This window comes from Apostichopus japonicus, chromosome 18, assembly GCF_037975245.1.
Source record: "Apostichopus japonicus isolate 1M-3 chromosome 18, ASM3797524v1, whole genome shotgun sequence".
In the NCBI taxonomy this organism is placed as follows: domain Eukaryota; kingdom Metazoa; phylum Echinodermata; class Holothuroidea; order Aspidochirotida; family Stichopodidae; genus Apostichopus; species Apostichopus japonicus.
Window position 1 is genome coordinate 3,245,001 of NC_092578.1, and position 21,197 is coordinate 3,266,197.

The 21,197-nt window shown below is 36.5% G+C and overlaps 1 protein-coding gene across 2 annotated transcripts in view; it reads left to right on the top strand.

The window, feature by feature from the left end:
* LOC139958733 (corticotropin-releasing factor receptor 2-like) overlaps positions 1-21,197 on the top strand; it is a 95,184-nt gene that overhangs the window by 12,599 nt on the left and 61,388 nt on the right. The window contains exon 1 of one of the 2 annotated variants that reach the window (XM_071956034.1): positions 11,129-12,662. The exons of the other annotated variant lie outside the window; for it this stretch is intronic. Coding sequence (XP_071812135.1) covers positions 12,642-12,662 — 21 coding nt within the window. The 5' untranslated portion in view covers positions 11,129-12,641. Of the gene's footprint in view, positions 1-11,128; positions 12,663-21,197 lie in introns of those variants that run through there. 2 annotated transcript variants of the gene reach the window in all.

Genomic DNA, 21,197 nt, shown 5'->3' on the forward strand with positions numbered 1-21,197 from the left:
CCATGACTTCAATTAAAATGATTTATTATAATGAACTTAAGAAACAATCGCCTTTCTAAATTTAGAAACTTGGAAAAAACAAAAAAACATTACAGAGTGAAGAGTTTGTTGGGTATTATTGTGGTCAAACCATTAGGCGGAATACTGGCAATAGATTTAGAGCAAGGAGTTATAGAAGAGATCTCTTTTAACTCCATACTTAGAGATAGAATGGTTTTATTTGTTAGATTTCAGTAAAAGGTCAGAGAAAGTGTTATATGTCAGCCGAAATCTGATCGGAGATAATGAAGCGTGTTAATAAAGTAACGATCCGCGTGGGAAAGAGGTGAATTTTACTTAATCGTTTAACATGCGGAAAAATTGGTGATGTATAGTATAAAACAACGAAAACTTCTCAAGGTTGGAAAAGGTGGAAGATGGGGGGGAGTAGATGGGGGGTCGAACAAGTGCTTAGTTTTACAATTTGTTTTGGTTCTTGTACACAACTCTAAGTTGAATGACTATGAGAAATCATATCTCTACTTTACAAACGCTGTCCTCTTTTCAGCAATTTTCATGCTTGTTGATGCACAAGGTAAAGTTAAACAGCGACACTCTCGGATAAAGTATTGTACCTACCTACGCAATGTGAGTATGTCCTATTGCGTACTTCAAACAGGTAGTTAGTATGCCAAACTCACACATCGTCTTTGGCAAACTTCCTGAAAGAAATTTGATGAACATCCAGAGACAAGGTCTAATATGATGGACGGGGTGGGGCGTGGTGCACTGGGGGGTGGAGGATGAGGGGAGCATGTATCTAACCAACGTTTAGTGGTGTTACAATTGTCGCCCGCATAAGCATCGTTACTGATGAAATTATTGGGACTGATATCTCTCCTAAATATCTTAAGTAAATCTTGTTCGTTTTGCGAAGATAGCAGGGTTTTAAAGTCAGAAAGTATAGTCTCCGGGTTGTAACTTCATTAATTTGTGGTATCTTTGTGTAAATATAGGGACGTGAAACCTTCTACTTTCCCATTGATATCTTTCAGTAAACAGTGTTGACACAGATATGACGGAAGTTGTTAATATGTATGTATGCTAATAGATTTAAAAAAAAAGAAGTATGTACGCATGCTAAGAACACCGATAATTTTAGATTCACCATTTAGCAAAACCGATTTATTACGAAAAATAAACATGGGAAATAAATGGGAAAAAAAAAGAGCAGAGAGTAAAAAAAAATAAAAATAATAATAATAAATCAAATGGAGCATATGCTGCTCGATGACGTCACTATGTAGACTTGCTTCAAGTCTTCAGCCTATAGTTGAGTCTGACAAGGATGTTGAAACTGTGACATTACGTAAGCGTACTACGCCCTCTATTTGTTTGTGGGAAATTTTTCATCACAAGCATCGCCGTGACATCTCAATGGATCCGAGGCAAAGAGCTGAGTCGAAGACAACATGGCGGTCATATTTTGCTAAAGTTTTCCAAAGAGTAACCGTAAACTAAATAACAGACAAACAAATATAAAATACAAACTGGTAAGTAAAGATACAAACAACAGGACAACATCAGTTTATATTATTATGTGGATGTTTGTTGTAATTTAAGTCTGGCGTATTGTTTTAGGTTCCTGACTGACATAAATATGGCCTCCATAACCGGAGATCTTGGAGTAGAAACCAAAGTAGAGAAAACAAAGTGTATTTAATTCACTGGGACTCGGTAGACTATTTTACCAGGTTATCATTTCTATCAAAACAGAGAACTGAGAGAACATCTTTCCAACAAATTGCAAGTTGCAGATGTACCACAATTAATTGACCTACACACTAGACTGGTCACTTTCCAAGGCCGATAAAGCATAGATAGACGTATTCAACTGACATGTCATACCCACCATATACATATGATAGTTGATGGCGCGGGCTATCACAGCTCATACAACTTTCGCCACTGTAAACCGTTTAGATTTTGAGCTAGAAGAGCTCAAAGGTTAGCATAGTGCTCCCCAACCAGGGCGAAGGGGGCAGCCGCCCCCCCCCCCCCTTGAGCATATTTAAAAAAAAATTTTTTAATGTTTTTATGATATCGCTGGTATTTTCAAGAGAAAATGCTAAGATGCAACTTACAAGGCCTGGGAAGTGCCATTTCCAGCGATCTGGGAGGCATTTCCAGCCAAAATTTTCTTGTACGCTTCGCGCCAATCATGACGGCGCTACGCTTAGATAGTTTGCAATGCCGAATCTACAGTTTCGCCCCTCCCGTGGCAAATTCCTGGCTACGCGCCTGTCCCCAACCCGTCCGCCAGCTCTCGCCCAGGATTTTCTAAAACGCCTTAAATTACCTCATGTCTTCCAGATTTTTAGACCATCATTAGTTTACTTCATCTTCTTCAACATCCAAGCATGAATAGGAAAGATGATGACTCATAAAATGCCAAACATGCATTGTCCCGTTGAGATCATACACTTCTTTTACGTCTGTCAAAACTAAGCTATTTTAGATGGCGCTATATCGATATGCGTTAATCTATATTGTCTCCAAATGTCAAACTGTCAAACATCGATATATGTTATCGCTATTTGCTAGTATACAATACTGGAAGTTCGAAGTCCTCGTTTATTCCCAGATCTTGAGGAGGGTTGGGTCACAATGGAGGTGATACATTGTCCCAGTGAGTAGACAATGAGGCCAATGACCGTTTATTGCATAATCGCTTGGGCCGTTCTAGGAATTCATTTAACGGACCTCAAATACAGAGCACAACTGCCTGTTTAATCATCATATAGAATCGATAACATTTTGTGAGAATTCGTGAAATGTTAATCCTGGCTATGTATCTGTGAGAATGAAGTTTTTTACTTATTAAAAAAAAAAAAAAAAACAGTAATTGTGTTTTGTATTTGAGATTCGTATTCAAATTGGGTTAGGTTAGTATAGCTGCTTGCGTTTTTCAGAATGCATTTTGCATTCTGTTTTCACCATCCTAAGTGAAGTCACTTCAGCGAAACGTTCAAGTACATAATTGGTAGTTTTGACCCGATCAGATTGTAGTAAGATTATATATTCTGTTACCGAAAGTTTAAATCGTTCGCGAGCAAACTTGACATGCAGTAATCGATGTTTCTGTTTAAATGATAATCCTTTTACTGATTGTACCGCATCACCCCGCCCCCCCCCCCCCGAAAGGCTTTACGAGGACGATTATCATATTGGCTTTTGGACGTTTTCGATAACATCGCTGCCATTCGCTGGATAATAATATTATGCTCCATCAAACGAGAGCGTAGGATTATAAACCAGTATAAACAAGACCAAATTCTATGCCTACTATAAAGGGAGACGAAGTAAGAAGACGAAGTATGATCGCAGAACGGAAGGGTATGCGCGCAACATGACTTAACACGTACGTTATGCGAAACTTGTAAAAACTGTGTATAGATTTCAACCTTATTCACTCTTTGCGTCAATTATTTCTCTTGAAGCAGCTACATACATGAATGATGATAGCCCAAACATTCGTAACATCGGTACGTATAGCCTAGCATATATAGTATACGGGACAGAAGATATATAATAGAAAATATAATAAATGTATATAACTTTTTTTCACTTTTTCACTGTTCTGGATTTTCCTTCTCATTACGTTTTCATTTATATATATATATATATATATATATATATATATATATATATATATATATATATATATATATATATATATATATATATATATATATATATATATATATATATATATATATATATATATATATATATAGTAGGTTGGCGTCTATCTTGGCGCAGAGTGCTCTATGTCCATTGGACAGAGCGGAATATATGTTCTTCAGTTGTTGTTGTTGTCTGAAGATCGCTATAAAGCGTGAAACTCCGAGTTACAACTACTAGTGTTCCACTAGTCTCATCTAGTATCAACATATATATATATATATATATATATATATTCATGTTAATCAATCTTTTAATCAGGCAGTTATTTTACGACGTTAAAGCGACCATGAATGTGACTTATGGATGACAACTTTCACGTCGAGTGGCTTCCAAATCAACATTTGAAGTTAGAAAGTCATTTCAGATGGGAAAACCGTAGATTGCTCTTGGATGAAAAAAAACCCACCTTACTATGACCCCCGGCCGTGGATCGAACCCCGAACCACTCGATTTGCTAAACCACATTGCTGCCATTACCACCGCCTTTATCCACTCAACCACAGCACCGGAAGTCTATTAACACCTTTAATTCTATTATGAGAATTAGAATACATTTGTTAACCTCATATTTTCCTGGGATCACTATATTGCAGATGCTGGTCTGTATCCTCTTTACCCCCACCCACCCCCACCCTACACCACCCCCACCCCTTGGCAGTCATGTATATATTATAGGCTATATAGTGAATGACAAGTGGTAAATGGTTATGAAACACAATCAGCTATACTTAATTAATTTGGAAATTTGTTTAGTCAATAAATATTTAAAAGGGTTTGCCTTTGGTCAACTCTTACCGTACTATTTTGGAAGCAAAAAAGAGATATTTTGTCAATAAGCGAGAATTTCTGGTAGTCAACGACTGGCATGCAGACATGGTCTGTACATTCACGGAGGTCAGTGCGCCGCGCCAGATTACGTTTCTAGGTCACGTCGGGAGTGATTTGAACACAAAACATATTTTAAAGTTATGATTATTTTACCTGTCAAAACCCGACACTCGAGAATGACAGATCATTGCCTTTACTTGAAGCTTTATTACCCATCTGATTGATTGATGTTACGTTGTGTTTAAAGTCTATAGTACAGAACATTACAGTCTGCATACACCTTGACTTCAGACCAGGTGCCTCCATGATTTGACAGTAAAAGACTAAATGTAGGGGGCCTACATGACCTATAGTTTGTATAGTCTAACGTTATGATTTACACTAAAGTTTGGCAGCAAACTTGTACTTTTAGTTTTATAGGTTTCCTTTGTTTGTTTGTAATAAAACGTGGCTTGCAACACCACTCGGTGACAGCCGATGTGGACCTCACTGCTTAGTTTAGTGGCCTAGCGTTACAGGCGTCCCACCAAATTTTATACAGCATATATAGCCTACCTATTACAAGTATTAGGCCTATCGTTAATATAGCCTAACGAGATAATAAAAGATTAGTTGGACAGCATGCGTAGGTCCTATACTATGCTTACTTTCTATAGAGAGTTGTTCTGGCTGTGTATGGCTAAGAAAGTATATTTAAGCGGAAACATTAGACTAACAAAAAATGTAGGGTCCATAGGCCTATGTCTTCTTTATCATCTACACATATGCCTATATAAGCAGCATGATATCACTTCGATGGTAAATGTAGGCTAGGTTACAGGCCTAACGTAATTTGGACAGCATATATAATACACAAGGCAATCGTGTATGTTACCTGTACTACAAAATATGTCCATTAACTATATATACATGATGACATATATAGGCATGATGAAGTTTGCCTTTAATATGTTAATTACGAGATACTGTATCAAATAAGATAATAAGAACAAAGATAATAGGAAGCCTAAAAATGAGGGAACTATAAGAATCCTGTGAACATTCTACAACGAAACTATACACGAGATGCTTTTATTACAGACAATGTGTTCTCCTGAAAGGTCAGTAGCATTTCCCTCATCCCACCTCCCAATTATTTTGATAAAGACTTTAAAACTAAAAAATTAAAATGTCAGTTATCATCAAAATGTCATACCTTTTTATTTTTCTACATGACACACATATGCAGATATATATGTTATAATAAAAAGAAGGCCAATTGATCGCATTTTGAACCTCCTCAAACTCTGGAATAAAAATATTGATGATTAGACGGTGACCTTCTAAAAGGCTAGAACTTTTGAGGGGGAAAAAAACACTATAGTTTTGGCATGCCAACATTTTGGGGGTGATAAACAGGTGAACTTTAAAGTAAAAAAAAGAAAGAAAAGAATAAATGAAATAAAACAGCCTGGCCTTCTAATAAACGAACAGTTGATTGCCTTCTTGGGGTTGAGTCATAATTACTTCGATATATCGATTCCCTTTCAAGAGTGAATTTATCTCGGTTTTGGAAGTATGTTTCCACGAACTTAGTTATCGAGGAAAGAATGACCGGTAAAGTACTTCCGGTCATCACCTAAACAGACCTTTGACGACAATATGTGGTTTGTACTTTCTGAACATGACCTTCCTAAATTCTTCTTTTTTATTTCCAGGAGAAATGATCTCATCTCATGTCACGGACTGTTTCCACCCAATACGAGTTTATATAATACACTCTACATACATTTATTATTATTTCCTTTCATCACAATGAAAGTGATAAGTTCCTGATGATCATTTTTAGTTTGATCTCACGATGACCCGGCATAGTACTTTAAATTAACTACAATTTTGCCGAAATGTGACTGAAAACAAACCGCAAAAAATAAAAAAAATAAAAAAAAAATAAAAATAGGAAAAGTCGACCAGTCTGCAGGTTATGCTGCACTTTATTTTCTCGAGAAATGAACCTTGGATGATCTGTGGCTTATCGATGGCACTATTTAGTCTAACCAGGGAGTTGTTATTCCATAACAAATCCCTGGTCTAACCAGGGAGTTGTTATATTCTAGCAGCTCCCTGATCTAACACATGTGAGGCCATATGGTCAATTTTCATTGCATGCAAAACAAACCTTATACAAACAAAACGTACGACTTTTATCGCTTCAAACAACTTGTTTACATGTTATGTTGCATGTTAATAGGGTTTTATTCTCTCATCAACTTAAGCCGGTATGCCCTAATTTCCTTCTGCTGGGTCGGAGACAACGTAAACGACATTTAGCACTGAGCCGGGCCGATGGAATGAAAATGAACCCTAGCCCGTCATACGCGAGGGTTCATGGATTGATAGCTGAACATCGGCTTATACCTATAGATTATGTAAAGTCTCTGAAGGCAAATTTTGATTTTATCCATATAATAGGCCTAAGCCAGCCAGACGTTTGCACTGAAATACGCTGTGTGCATGCTCACTCCCAACGCCCGGTATTTCCCTCTACTATGTTGTATAGAGGTAGGTGTAACTAGAAGATGAACCCAAAGAACAGGGGCAAGTCTTTAGCGTAAACAGACCTTATAGACTCGCAAATATCAGGCTCGATCGGCGACTTGAACTATATAACTCTCAAGGAGGTTTTCCTGATTTATACAATTTAGGAACAGGCTTATCCATTTTGGCTTGATTTTTTATGCCCCAGGACAATATCCTATCTCAGAATGCATATCTGTTGTATATACGAAGTACATTATTTTCATGAATATTCTTTCCTCCAAATTAATAAGAAGGATCTCCTTGACAATAATGTTGGCATCGTAACCTTGGTCGAAACAATAGGATGAACTTTCACGGCGTCACTTTTTCTTGTGGGTGTATACCACAGTATATTACGCAAAGTATAGCGATAAATAATCGCCACTTTCTCTAAGTTTACATTTAGCGATAAGATTTTTTTTATCTCCTTTTAGAGTGATAAGTTGCGGTATTAACCTGTAAAGAATCAACCTTATACTCCTCCGTACATTGTGCCTGCCATTATTCGTTTAACCGCATGACTCCCCCATACAATGTCGTCAGCGTAGGCGTGAAAGTTGTAGTGCAGACAATCCAGGTAATCGAAGATATTATCGAGAAGTGCCTAGATACTGGGGTTGAGCACGTGACTTGTGTACTTCATACACGGGATGCCAGATTTTCGAAGACTCTACCGGCCAAATAGGCTGCCAAATCGGGTGAAAGAAAGAAACCAACCTCAAGTAAGAATTAGCTGTTATTTTATGAATATTGACCTGTTTATGGTTAGGAATCCTGTCGGTGCAATTTACGGTCTCTTAGATGAAAATTTGGGAGTGAAATGAGGTTAAAATGTCCAATGTTTTCACTGACTCTTAGGCCTGTTATATGCAACTTCTGAGTCGGACTGTTCAACATGAAATGTTTGATTTCAATATTCTGGGGGGATATTAACAATTTCAACTACTTTTTCTCTTAAATTGGGAGGCCATTAGAGAAAAAAAAATGCCGAAAAGTTGTTTGGCTAAACCTTTCAGTTTCCTCCGGTCAACGAAATATGAAAAGCGCCAAACTTTGTCATATTTGGGGTTTGGAACGCCAAACTGGCAACGCTGCTTCTTATTACTTACGAAAGTAGTTAAACCCAGAGATATGTCAATGCCCCGAATACAGGCTAGATATTTGACAAACTTCTTACTGAAAGTGAACCCGTATACTGTCTTTTTTGGCCATAGTAGGAATATTTGTTATGTACAGCAGATAAGTTACATCGTAAATATATTGGGAAAGGATATTCCGGAATGATCAATCTCCATTAATTCTTTTCTACACCTTTATCTTGTTGGAAACATTTCATTATGCTATTAAATCTATTTTAACATCAAAACTGTACCCGAGCTCTTGTTTTATCTTATTATTACGGTTCGTTTTGTTTTTTACTGCGACAATAAACAGAAGAAGTTTTGGTCGCAATCTTAGAAATATGGCTAACAGTTTCACGAAACCAACAGCTACGTCAAATGATTAACAGTGCGCGTCTGTACACACGTACGTATTTGACATATGAATTCTTGCAGTGCATTCGTATACACACAGGTATGCACTTACGCAGACGCAATTTACCGTTCATGGTTTGCCATATTCTCGAAGTCGGTATTTACGTCATGATTATAAAGTAAGCACCATGTTGAAAAGTGTTGATTACACAAATATAACTAAGTTCCCATGTGAAGGCAGTTATGAAACTTATGATGCCACAAAATGTAAGGCAAATCCAACGCAGCATGCACAACCGTTTTCTGAGGAGATTAGACTTTTTTCTTTCCTGTTAATTGTTTATTTAGTAATCACTAATAACCAATTAAGTCTTTTCTCAGCTCAAATACCTGTAGATTCTGGAACTTCAGGCCGTCTTGACGACAACAAGAATGTTACCGTTGTGTTATGAAGGGACGCAACTTATGATTATCCATACAATGAATAAGTCAAATAACACGTACGGCACCATATTGAGCCAACGTATACCACAATGATGTAAGTAAAGTTTACTTAAAAAGGTAAAGTTTCTTTAAGGAGTCATTTTCCGATTTCGATTTAACGGCTCTTTAGACCCTAATCAGTTTCGTGATAAAAGAAAGAAGAAAAAAACAAAACAAAATCAAACGAAAAGGCACAAGAAGAAGGAAAAAAAGCACGTTTGATAACCTGAAGAAATGTTGTTAAAGAGAGTTTTCTGCACCAACACAGTAACCAGACTCCATATTCGTTTAACCTTTCTGTTGACGAAAAGTGGCAGACAATTAACTTTTTGTGTAATTCTAAGAGTAAAATTGTAGTTTGTAAAGTAAGACACACTCCTACAGTGGTTTCGAGAGCCAGACCCCCTCCCAACTCCACACCTTTTATTTGTTTTTTTGAATTTCCCATTAAGTGTATAAATGAGAACAAATTATTTTTTATCCCATTCTTCCTCGGGTACATTGGACTGTAGACATGCATCCCGTCTGGCCAGACCTCCTTTTCTATATATTTTTTCCCTCCGAGTTAACGTTAGTGAGCGAGTGACTAATGGACTTGATTCGATTCTCAACATTTCGTCGCCCAGACACCGTTTCCTATCAGTCAGTATAGTAGACTATAAAAAATATGGAACCAGCAAACTGGAAAACTTGAACATTTTCGACTTCTATTTTACTATTTGAAATAAAAATTTGACTAGTCAAGTTAATCAGTAACGTTGTTATGGGATCATTTTAATATCGAATAGAACCAGGAAATATACCAAAATCAACTTCGCCAAAAATCTGTTTTGAAACATTCATTATATATATACCTGGAAAGTGAATGTAAAACGAGCTTTCCAAAGTCGTTTCACGGAGGCGACTCCTTTTTGCTTCCCATGAGAACAAAGTACACTCAAAGTTGGTAGAATGAATTCTATTCCAGACTGTGTGGAAAACTGAGTCTCAATGGACTGACATACAGTCGAAAATACGTACAAATCACACGTGACCAAATTTGAGTCAAAGGTCGATCCCTTTCGTTGGTTATTTAATGATTCATTCACCTTTAATGTCACATTATTATGGCTGAATGTTGTGAAAGTTAAAAGACCACGAATTTGTCGGGTTCAAAAGGGCTGCAGGGTGGTTAATGGGGTTTACAATTCTTACTCATTTTATACACAGATCCGGGTATTATCACAATTTGACTATTGTAACAGTAAAACGTATGCTTTTTTTCGTTCATGCTTTTAGTATCGAGTTTCAAGTGTTGTGTCGCTCTGGCCACATCATTCATGTATCTACAAATAGGCGTTGTGTGCACCGTATTCTAACTATATGTAAGAAATGTGTTTGACATTCAAACATTCAATTAACATTCAACTGGTAACATTCAATTAGTTGCTCATAATTAATCAAGTTAGTAACCGTTTAATCAAAACGCAGAGAAAAGTTGTTCCCACAAATATGATGAATTGGTTATTTTATTTATTTTTTTGGCTTGCAATCCTTCTATTAAGCTTTATCATTCATGGTGTGTTGGTTTGGTGTACTAAAGAAACAAGATATATTTTTTTCAATGAGCCTGATCTTTGCCGGAGGTTAAATACAGTTTGAAAGAAGGGGGCTTGGGTGGGGGGGGGGGGGGCGTGGGAAGGGTGTGCGTGATAATATAAACGTTCTTCTAGTACGTGATATTGAACACATGTTGCGTGATGTTTAACCGTTTACATTATTTGAGACCAAGCTGTAAAAGAAAAATATTTGGCTGATTTTTGTCTGTTTCCGTGAAGTTACTCACGAAGCTATCATTACCAAAAGACAAAAAAAACTAATAGCTTTGTTATCATGGTATATATAACGGGGTCAACCACGCTAGAGTTCGTATATATAACAATATGTGTGTATACTGAATTTGAAATATGCTCTATATCAGCACGTAACAAACATGTGACCTGATAACAAATACCAATTGTTTACCACTCCCCGTGTACTATACCCACTTAATCGTTTTGACAAGTCTCTCATTTTTCACTTCAGAGCCAACAGACAGGTTTATTTGAATAATTCTCCCTATTTTAAATTCGGTGACTAATTCTGGTCACATATACAGGAAGTTATCGTAAAGTATCGTTATTGGATTTGAGTAGTATAGACTATTTTACATAGGGGTCAATGGTATATACACCGCCTACACTCATATCGTTGTGCTGCTGATAGCCAGAACCACTGTTCTAGCTTGATAACGATCCTACCACAGATAACGTCAAATAGATACTCATTTTACACTGACCTGGGGAATTTCTTTGACGTCGATATATGAGCGCAGGTTTTACGGAAAATGTTTCACTTTGTAGCCTACTTGTAGACGGTTCCTTTGGAAGGTGTTGTCATCCACATCGGGACGGTTGAGAAATATATTTTTAAAAATATTTTAGGTTTCTTTTATTCAGTGAGGGAATATCAACATGGAGCCTATATATTGAGAAGTGCTATTGGTCCGTTATCCCTCTTCTGAATTTTTCATTCACCTTAAAGCGATGTGCATCCGGACCTTTTTTGGCGACAATACTAATTATTAATATATTGATATATTTTTACTAATTGCGGTTACACTGTTGTTGGAGTTTGGAGAACAAAGGAAGGATGCCTCATCATTGCGAAGAAAGCAGGCACAATCATATCTGAGGATAATTCCGCGAAGGTGATGACGTCATGCTCGCTGCATATGTCTTGTATAATGTTTGCCTTTGTTATGCCTCTTCTTTTGATGTATCGCAGATGTTAACCCTCCTAAGTAATTTGGTTGAAAGGTTCAAGTGAGATAACTTCTTTAAGTTTTACTAAGGGTGTCTTCTCTCACCGATCAAGCGAAGCCGTGTTTGACACCTGCCTCGTTTAAACGCGCTCTTAAATCGATTCTCTGTGTGTTTTTGTTCCTGCATTTTTACTCCCTTGGTTACCGTAGCAGCCGTAGCCTGTAGCGAGTGCAACATACATTGTCGTCGTCGATCGGGAGATAAATACCATATTCTTGCAGTGTCGATGGTGTGTGACTATAAATATATATACTTTTTTCTATGCTTCAAGGATACCTTTTATACACCAAGATTGTGTAAATTGAAAACCGTATATACGTAATACTTTTGGCATTGCTGATATCAGCTATACAACACTGTTTCGCAACGTTCTAACCTATCCTAGTCACGTGCAAACTTTTTTTGGCATTGTGTTATTTCACCAGTGTTAAAATCGTGATCACTGAACAGAAAACAAGATTTCTGTAATTCAAATAACAATGCAATAGTTCTGAGAAGTAAACCAAGATCTTCTTCAGAAGCAGAACTAAAAAAAAAAAATTTTTTTTTAAAGTTCCGTTAGTAACTCGAATTCTTAATTATTACAGCATATTCTGCCGGCTGCATGAATCAAGGATGTGAAAACAGAGACGTATATTTTTTTTAACGCGTGAAATTTCAGATATTACTTATTTCTACGAGAAGGATTTAAAGACTGGAGGCTGAAAATTTGGTGGCATTGTTTCATATGTCTTTGGAGGATATTAAGGTAAGCAAAATTAACCCATTTCGGATATGTACATATACAGGTAGGGGTAGACTTGCAGCAAGTCCCGTGTACGCGTACTCATATTGTAGGATAGGTAACATGTACAGATGTACTCGTCTTGTACTCGGGACATATTGGGATTATATATAATACTGTATATATAGTTATTATCACTGCAAAGGTACAAAGGATATCCGTATAGTTGCGCGCCTAGAGTTTGTACTCGTTCTCCAGTACTTATAGCTCGTACCTGCATGTGTAATCGTGCTGAAGGTTATACTTGATCTACACAAAGCTGTATCCATGCAGGAGTATATGGGGTGCTGTATGGGCCGAGTATATGGAGACGCCTACCCACCCCACCTCACCGTCCTATATATTGATAAATGCGGCGTTAGAGAATCGCTGACCAGGTTTGTATAACCTTTAAGGTCATAATTTACGGGACCCTGCCCCCAACCCTATATAATACCCTACATATCCAACAAATTCCAGTAATGGACACATAAACTCCAATCCCAGCAAACATTTGACTGTCACCATCAAGTAGATCTATCTATACATACAGTAGTGAATGTACCACTGTAGTATGGTTCTCTCTCTTTATATACGTACGCCTTCTCTTGCTCGCCGACTTAGATTATTTATATACTGTTAATCGTACTCGGGCATTATGAAAATCTAGTATAAATACTAGTACAATATTAAATACACCTACTCACGTGTTCGTAGAGCCTTGCACTCATACTTTGTTACTTACACCAAGCGGAATTCTGCCTGTATATACTCCTATACTCTTGTTGTTGTACTACCTTATACTTCAAGCAAGGAGCTTCTAAATGACAGCCCTCCGTATGCATGATGCTATACAATTCTGCTCTCAGAATCATTTATCTAACCGTGATATAAACCTGTGTGTATTAACGTAGTCTTCAACGCTATAGTCTGCTGTCTGGAAATAATTCTTGAGTTTTGAACGAACCGTCTTGAAGAGCAGACCCGATTTGTTATCGAAAAGTGTGAATTTTTATCATTAAAATTTAGGACAAATACAGAACAGCTTTTTTAGTGTTCCATCATAAAGGCATCGTACCATGAGTGACGTTAGATAAACTTCAAAGCCTTTGTCCCTAAACTATTTGTTTTATGCGAGATTATGGCAGACGAAAAGAATATTAAATCATTGTTTTTTTTTCAATTGACACGTGTAAACGCCTTTTTCCCAATTGGAAAACCACTAGATCAGACGATCCATGAATAAATCATGATATATAGACGTGTTCTTGTTTGCTTTTCCTCAAACCAATGAGACCACAAGTAAATTGGACTACGATATTTTGGGGTTATCGAGTCCTTTTGGAATTATTGCTATGTACAGAAGTAAGTAGTCTGTTACAATGGGGTCTTTTGCCTCAAATTTTGACATAAAAAAAGTGAAGACTTCACTTGTCCATGTACTTATTCGTGATTGATAGCAAAGATGGCGATAACTAAAACAGCGGAAGGGAAGTCGCAAGGGAACCAATTCAAATACAATTTGATTGTAATCATATTGTAAGCCTATAAACACACGAAACTACGGTAGTAAAGGCTACACTATTGTTATGTTAATTAGTAGTTCTTTGTTATGTTAATAATGATCTGTAGTACGCCGATATAAAGATCTGGTTTTGCTCAAATTCAATTCTATATGCCTTATATTGTGTAACTGCCTGCATTTTGCTATAAACCTGCCCATGAGAAGAGCTCAGCATATTAGACAAAATGTCAAAATAATAATAATAATAAAAAGAAAAAAAGACGAAGCCTAACCGTGGGCTTCAGAACCAAATAGAAGAAAACATTACATTTCGTATAAAAACGAAACGTATATATATTTGTATTATGTTAACGAAGTTTACATGGTTGTTGCTACAACTCAGGTCGTTGTTAACGAATTTTGTCCTTTTGGCATTCCATACGCACTAGTTCAAGATGTAATTCCAAACGTTCATAGTGTTATTTTGTGTATAATATACATATACTACTACATCTACTACGTTATAGGTTTACAAGGTACGTGGATTTGCAAAACGAGACGATTAAACCAGGCACCGGGTTACAAAGAATGTGACCCCCGGTCCTGCGAAATATTCATTTAAGTTAGCTCTCTAATGTTTGATATTTTCTAATATCAATTGACGAACATTCTTCCACATCTTATATATCTCATAGATTAAGACATTACTCATAAGAATCTGAGACTTAAAACAAGGTACATAGTTAGACGAATAGATATCATTACTAATAACCTTGGGTCTTGCTAATCTCTAATACACCACTTAAACGTATATAATGAATTGAAGTACAAATTGTTACAACCAAATACCATATAGTCTTATCAAAATTCCTTCTGAATATACCGTGTACTATCTGATTTAACGCACAGCGCTTGACACTGTTGTAAAATATCATATTAGGGACCTGTGTCAGCATTTTGTGTTGGTTTAATCATGTTCGTATACACACAGAGTACAGCACGATAGATGGGGAATTTCAGGTAACTCCCTGGTTCAGGAGATGGACATTTTATAATATAAACAAACAAGATATAACAAAGAAATATTTTAATTTTTATAGCAGAAATCATAGTTTGATTTTTCAGCTTTAAGATATCATTTACACTTTTAAATTGAAAAAGAGTGAACTATTCACTTTGTGACAGTGTAGGATGATCATTCTTGAGGGGAGTAAAAAGTCACTTGAGTGACAACGAGAGACTTCATGTCAATTTAACTCTAAAAACGAGTATACTGTTGTGCCTTTTCATCCTAAAAACAAAATAACAAGTTCTCTTCATGTAGGTCAGTTCACACAACCCAGTATAATTGTCATTCATCAAACTGCAATTATGCGAGGAGCTGTCGCCAATTTGCTTAAGACAATTTGACAGAAACTGCCAAGTTGTCCATGTTTAAAACATGTCTTGAGTTTGACCTGTTGCTGGACAATCGTTACAGGCTATAGAAGTGAAGATTCCATATACTTGCACTCCGATTGGCCGAGAACCATTAGTTCGGTTGTCTGAGCGGGGTCAGTCTTATCATAGAATTGTTAGGGGGGAAATCCCATGGTCTTATAAATGACTAACATTACGTTAGTAATCACTTGTTGGTTTGTGATTATTGTCTATACCTCAACCTTTTCAGCAGTTCGTGTACGTGTTTAATTGCGTAGAACAATGTAATTTCTGACTGTTAAACCTGATTTGCCTCAACTACAGAGCTATTAGCTACTGTATGTATGATAACTTATGGGATAAATTTCACTATATATTTCAATGTCCAGCCTTTATAAACGAAAGAGTTTACAACAACAAACCCTACTAAAGAATAAGACCAAGTTCGATAAAGAACTACAACAACTCTTTCAATCGAAATCTAATCGAAATCTCAAATAATTGAAGTATATATTTTGCTCTAAACCAAGATATAATATATATCTCGCTATATATTTGGTAATATTTGCTGTAGGATAACGTTAGGCAGTACCACAGTCTTCATATTTCATTGTCAATAAATCCCTCCACCACCCCTCCCCCCTCCCCCGGGGCGAGTTCACGATATTCACTTCTCAAAATATTATAAATGCCTCGGAATGTATCCTTTTAGGCTAAATTAATGATGACGTCAGCTCCTGTTTGCAGGGCAAAATGTTGATGTTACTTAATTGTTTAATTAAGTCTAATATCCTCAACCAAACTATGTTCTTCATGCACACAACGAACAGCCTTGACTGACATTAATCATCATCATATGCCTTTGAAATATTTGTGCTACAGTATTACATTTTACGTAAGTTCAAACTAGTCTTACCTTATCCTATATCGAGCGTTGTGTTGCATCTGAAGAACTATCCTTATGGTCCTTGTGTTAGACCATGGAGCTGCTCCCTGGTTAGACTAGAAGTACAGTATAGTCCAGTAACTTTAAATGACGAGCTCATATGTTGATAGGATCATTGCTATAACAAAATAAATAAATAAACTAAAGTTGGTATACAAAATCAACCTGGATTAATAACACATAATTTATTACGGCGTACAACAGTATCCACAATAGATCTTGTATCGTACCCACACTCTGCCTTTAATTTCCTTATTCCTGTACCAATTTTGGTGTATTTAAAGTTATAAATGTATTTATTCAGTTACCTTTTCTTCACATTAGTTTTCGATACGCTACTCCAATCAGAGGAGAGGGGGCGGGCGGGGGGGGGAGGGGGCTGAAGACAATTATCAGTTAACGTAGATACCGAAATCACTATCGAAATATCGGTGCATCCGTACATCGGTTTAAAATGTAAGGACTGTCCGTGCGCGAATTGCGCGCATTTTTGCCCCCATCATGTACCTTGATTTGAGCAAAATTATGTTTTTAGCAACTGCTGTATTTTAAGTTTCAAGAATATTCCAGAAGATGGGATTCAGGTCCCTTGCCTGGATCAACCCTTGCATGAATTGTGAAGCAGAACTACAGCTTCAAATCAGCACTAGTTGTCGTGTTATATAGTTGTCCCTTCCATCGAACATGACGTCAGAGCCAGCTAGTACTGCGCTTGCGCGTAACGGAAGAGGAAAGCTTAGTAGAGTGTTTTACCTCACTCTTCTTGAGTTAAGCGCGTCTTTCATTATTTATAACAAAGGTCGAAATCATAAAAATGAAAGTGGCCCGTGAAATGCTATCTTGCACTCTCAACCCTTCATAAATATTTTTCCTTTTATTCATCGTGTCAACTTGCATGTATATAGATAAGATTAGATTATATAAAAAAAAAAGTGAAGGTTATTCGTGCTCAATAAATGAAGAATTTTAAGGGGGTTGAAAATGTATGAGTTTCATGTCATAAAGGTACAACTTAAGAGACTTTCAAAGCGAATGTTTTTCTCTAAATTAATCTGCGTGGGGTTGTTATTGTGTTCAGTGATGTACTTTATTGCATTCTTCCCGCCTCTTTTTGCTCGTTTTCTGGTGAACTAAAATCAGTGACTATAGATAAGATTTCCAAACCGTCCCTTTATACGTTGAAATCACCAAGGGATAAAACAGTTCACAAAGGCTTATCTAATTTCATGACGCGATAGGATCTCTGATTCAACTCACGTGCAGACAACTTTTTTTTCAAGAAAACTTATTAAACTAAAATGTCATTAAAACGTTGAAAATGTCATTTCACGTTGACTTTTGGGAAGGAGTTTTGGTTGTCAGAATTCGATTCTTAAATTTCAAGATGAAAGGCGATACTGTCTATTACCTTGACGTGTCTCTTTTATTCCAGTAATGAAGAAAAATGTCATATTTTTTCCTAAAATTTATAACATTCAAGTTTTGGTGATTTGAATGTGATTAAAATTATGAGACCAAACTATTGGGAAATGAAATTCGGTAAAATGGCAATCCGCGATGCACAACTTCCTAAATCCAGATATCTTCCAAAAGGAAAACGATTTTCTTACCTATAAGGCGGGAGAGGTGGGGGGGGGGGGGGGAGGGGAAGGGTCGGAGGAGGAGCTACTAGGAGGAGAGGGATTGGAGGCTGTTCGCCGCAAGAAAATCTATCATCAAGATGACGTGTCGCTTTGCTTTGATGAACAGCTTTAAAAGGGTGTGTTAATTATGTTCATTCAGAGTAAATATTAGTCAACATCTGTCCATAATATATCCATGTAGGAATGTACGGTGGGGGAAGGGTGGCAGAAATTTGGGGTAGGGGAAGGGTGGCAGAAACTTGTGGTGGGAGTGAAAGAAAAATAGAAAGGGGAAGAAAGAAAACGGGGAGATTAGAACGCTGTTAACAACAAAGTGCAAGTAGAACTAACATAATGTACTTGACATGACCTCATTAGATATTTCTTAAAACTAGAAATTTCTTATCTTATTGTTAATACTACCGTCTTAATTCTAATAAACATAAATTTCATGCGTTAGGCAAGTGTAGAACTGAAATAAATGTTCGGATTGACTTTGAAATTGGAGTCGTTTATGACATGTATCAGTATATATCATCTTTCAAAGATAAAAAATAATAAAGTTCACCGTTTATAGTTTATTTAAACATTCTTATGATAAGTTTAGGTTTTTCTTCTTCTTCTTCTCCTCCTTCTCCTTCTTCTTCTTAGGTTTACCAAAGGATATGTCATCTCTCTCCATTTAATATCTGAACTGAGTTTTAAAGTTCAAGATATGGTTTATACTTAACAAATTGCTATGTCATAATGGGTGGTTAAAGGGCGTTAAGGTTACAGAGGGTTGACGTAACATAATACAGGATACATGTTACTTATCATTCAACTGATCTGTTTGTACGATAAATAAAACGAAATCTTGTTTATTTTATCTAATCCACCTGCATTAGTCCTCTTATGATATGGATACTTTCTTTAATATCTCTTCCTCTCTCTGTCTGTTCCTACGGGGACTAGATAAACTTTTTGATGGACAGAAGGATGTTAGTGTAATGAGAAGTATGGGTTATAATAGTGCGATACATTGTAACCGGCCCATGCATGGAAATCTGCTATCCAAAGTAGCAAAGAAATAACGTTTACCCCCCCCCCCCTCCCCCCTCGTCTATCTTGTTCTACCAATCTTGCTTATCTGGGGCAGTTTTTTTTTAGCATAAATCTCGCAAGCCTCTCTGTCACAGATGTGATGATGGTGGGGGCTGTTGGAATGTCACAGATGTCACAAACTCCTTCAACATTTTAATGTGTAGAGGTCAATCAACTCGCCTTATTCACACTACACGCTACAATTTGAATGGAAGAGCGTAAGTTACTTATTCAGAATTTCAGACAAAAACAGATAACCCTACTAAGAACAAAGCTAACTGAAAACGCCTTCATCTTTCTATTAAGTAACATTTTACTCATCAACCTGAAGATTAAGAGAATTTAATGCCGTTGTATATATGACCTTTATTCCCTCTACAATGATTCGTTTATTGTTTGATAAGATATATTAATTCCGATGTTTATAATGGATCATAATTGGAGGTCCGTTCAAGATTACTCTATCAGTGGCCAATTATTATCTTGACCGTGTGTTTGTATAAATAAGACGTTAATGTACTTCAAACAGTATTAATCGAAGTATCCAGATGATATTTACATGCAATAAACCTGTATGTCATATTCGAGATGTTGATAATTGAAGTCGTCATACTATAACTATAATTATTCAAGATCACCACATCAGAAAATTCCACTTCACGACGGGTTTCGTCCTTTAAAGGGCTAATATATATAAATGTATATATATATATATGTATATATTTATATGTATTTGTATATATATATATATATATATATATGTATATATATATATATATATATATATATATATATATATATATATATATGTGTGTGTGTGTGTGTGTGTGTATATGTATAAATATATGAGATTCGGACGCAACCTTCGCATGAACCCATCTAGCCATGCGTTTAATGTTGGCCTGTTCTGAATTACAATAGTATCATAGGCTGACGACATTTGAAGTGGATGTTACCAAGTGTAAGTGTGTTGATCCTTAAATTTTAAAATGTAATTGCTTAGCTTCTTTTCTGCGACCTGTAATCTGTACTTTATTGAGAAATTGTCTGTTTCATTTGATTACATCGCTTGAAATTTCAAGATTTTTCACCCGTCAATAGAAGTTTCAGAGGGATGTATTCTGTCATCCTGTCGCAGCGTTCTAATATAATTGATTAAATTGACTGCTACATCCTTGAAATGTCAAATAAGTCGTGAAATGTATTCATTCTGTTGAGTCAGAACCGATGTACTATACTGCATGGACTATCGAGCTTCTCAAAGCTACCAATAAAATTTATTAAAAATAAAGAACCAAAAAGATAAAAAAAAAATACACATAATAGCTGGCCTTTTCTGAGGCAGTTTAATCTCGAATTATATGTTGCGAGAGTCACCTGTTACCCCGGGTAACAGTCAATAAGTTTGTCCAGGTGTTTGAAAGTTATTGAATTAAATATAGCCCATGGGACATTAGTTTTTGGCGAGCGGTGAATTTTACTTTATAAAATGCATTATTTCATTTTGTATAAGTGTTATAAAATACAATATTGAATAGCTTGGATTTTTTCCTCCAAATGACCAAGTGATGAAATTACCGCTAATAAATGATAGGCATATTTTTCTTTTAAATTTCAAACCAATAAGGAAGGCGATTAACTTTCACTTTATTTTTTTCTCAGTGTAAATATTCCGATTAGTGAGATAACTTTAAACATTGGAGCTGTGCGGTAATGTTATTCTGCCCATGCTGTACAGTCCATGCAGGGAACCATATATGTTAGAGTAGCAGCTCCCTGCTATAACAATGCCCAGTACTGTCCGGGTAAATGAAACAAGTTGAGAGTCTGCGCGAATTGGGCATTGACTATGGTGCAATGCCTCACCTATAGGTCAAATCAGTGAAGGAAGGGGGGGGGGTATACCGTTGCAGTTGTAAACCGGTTTTTATGTCAAGTTTGATCAA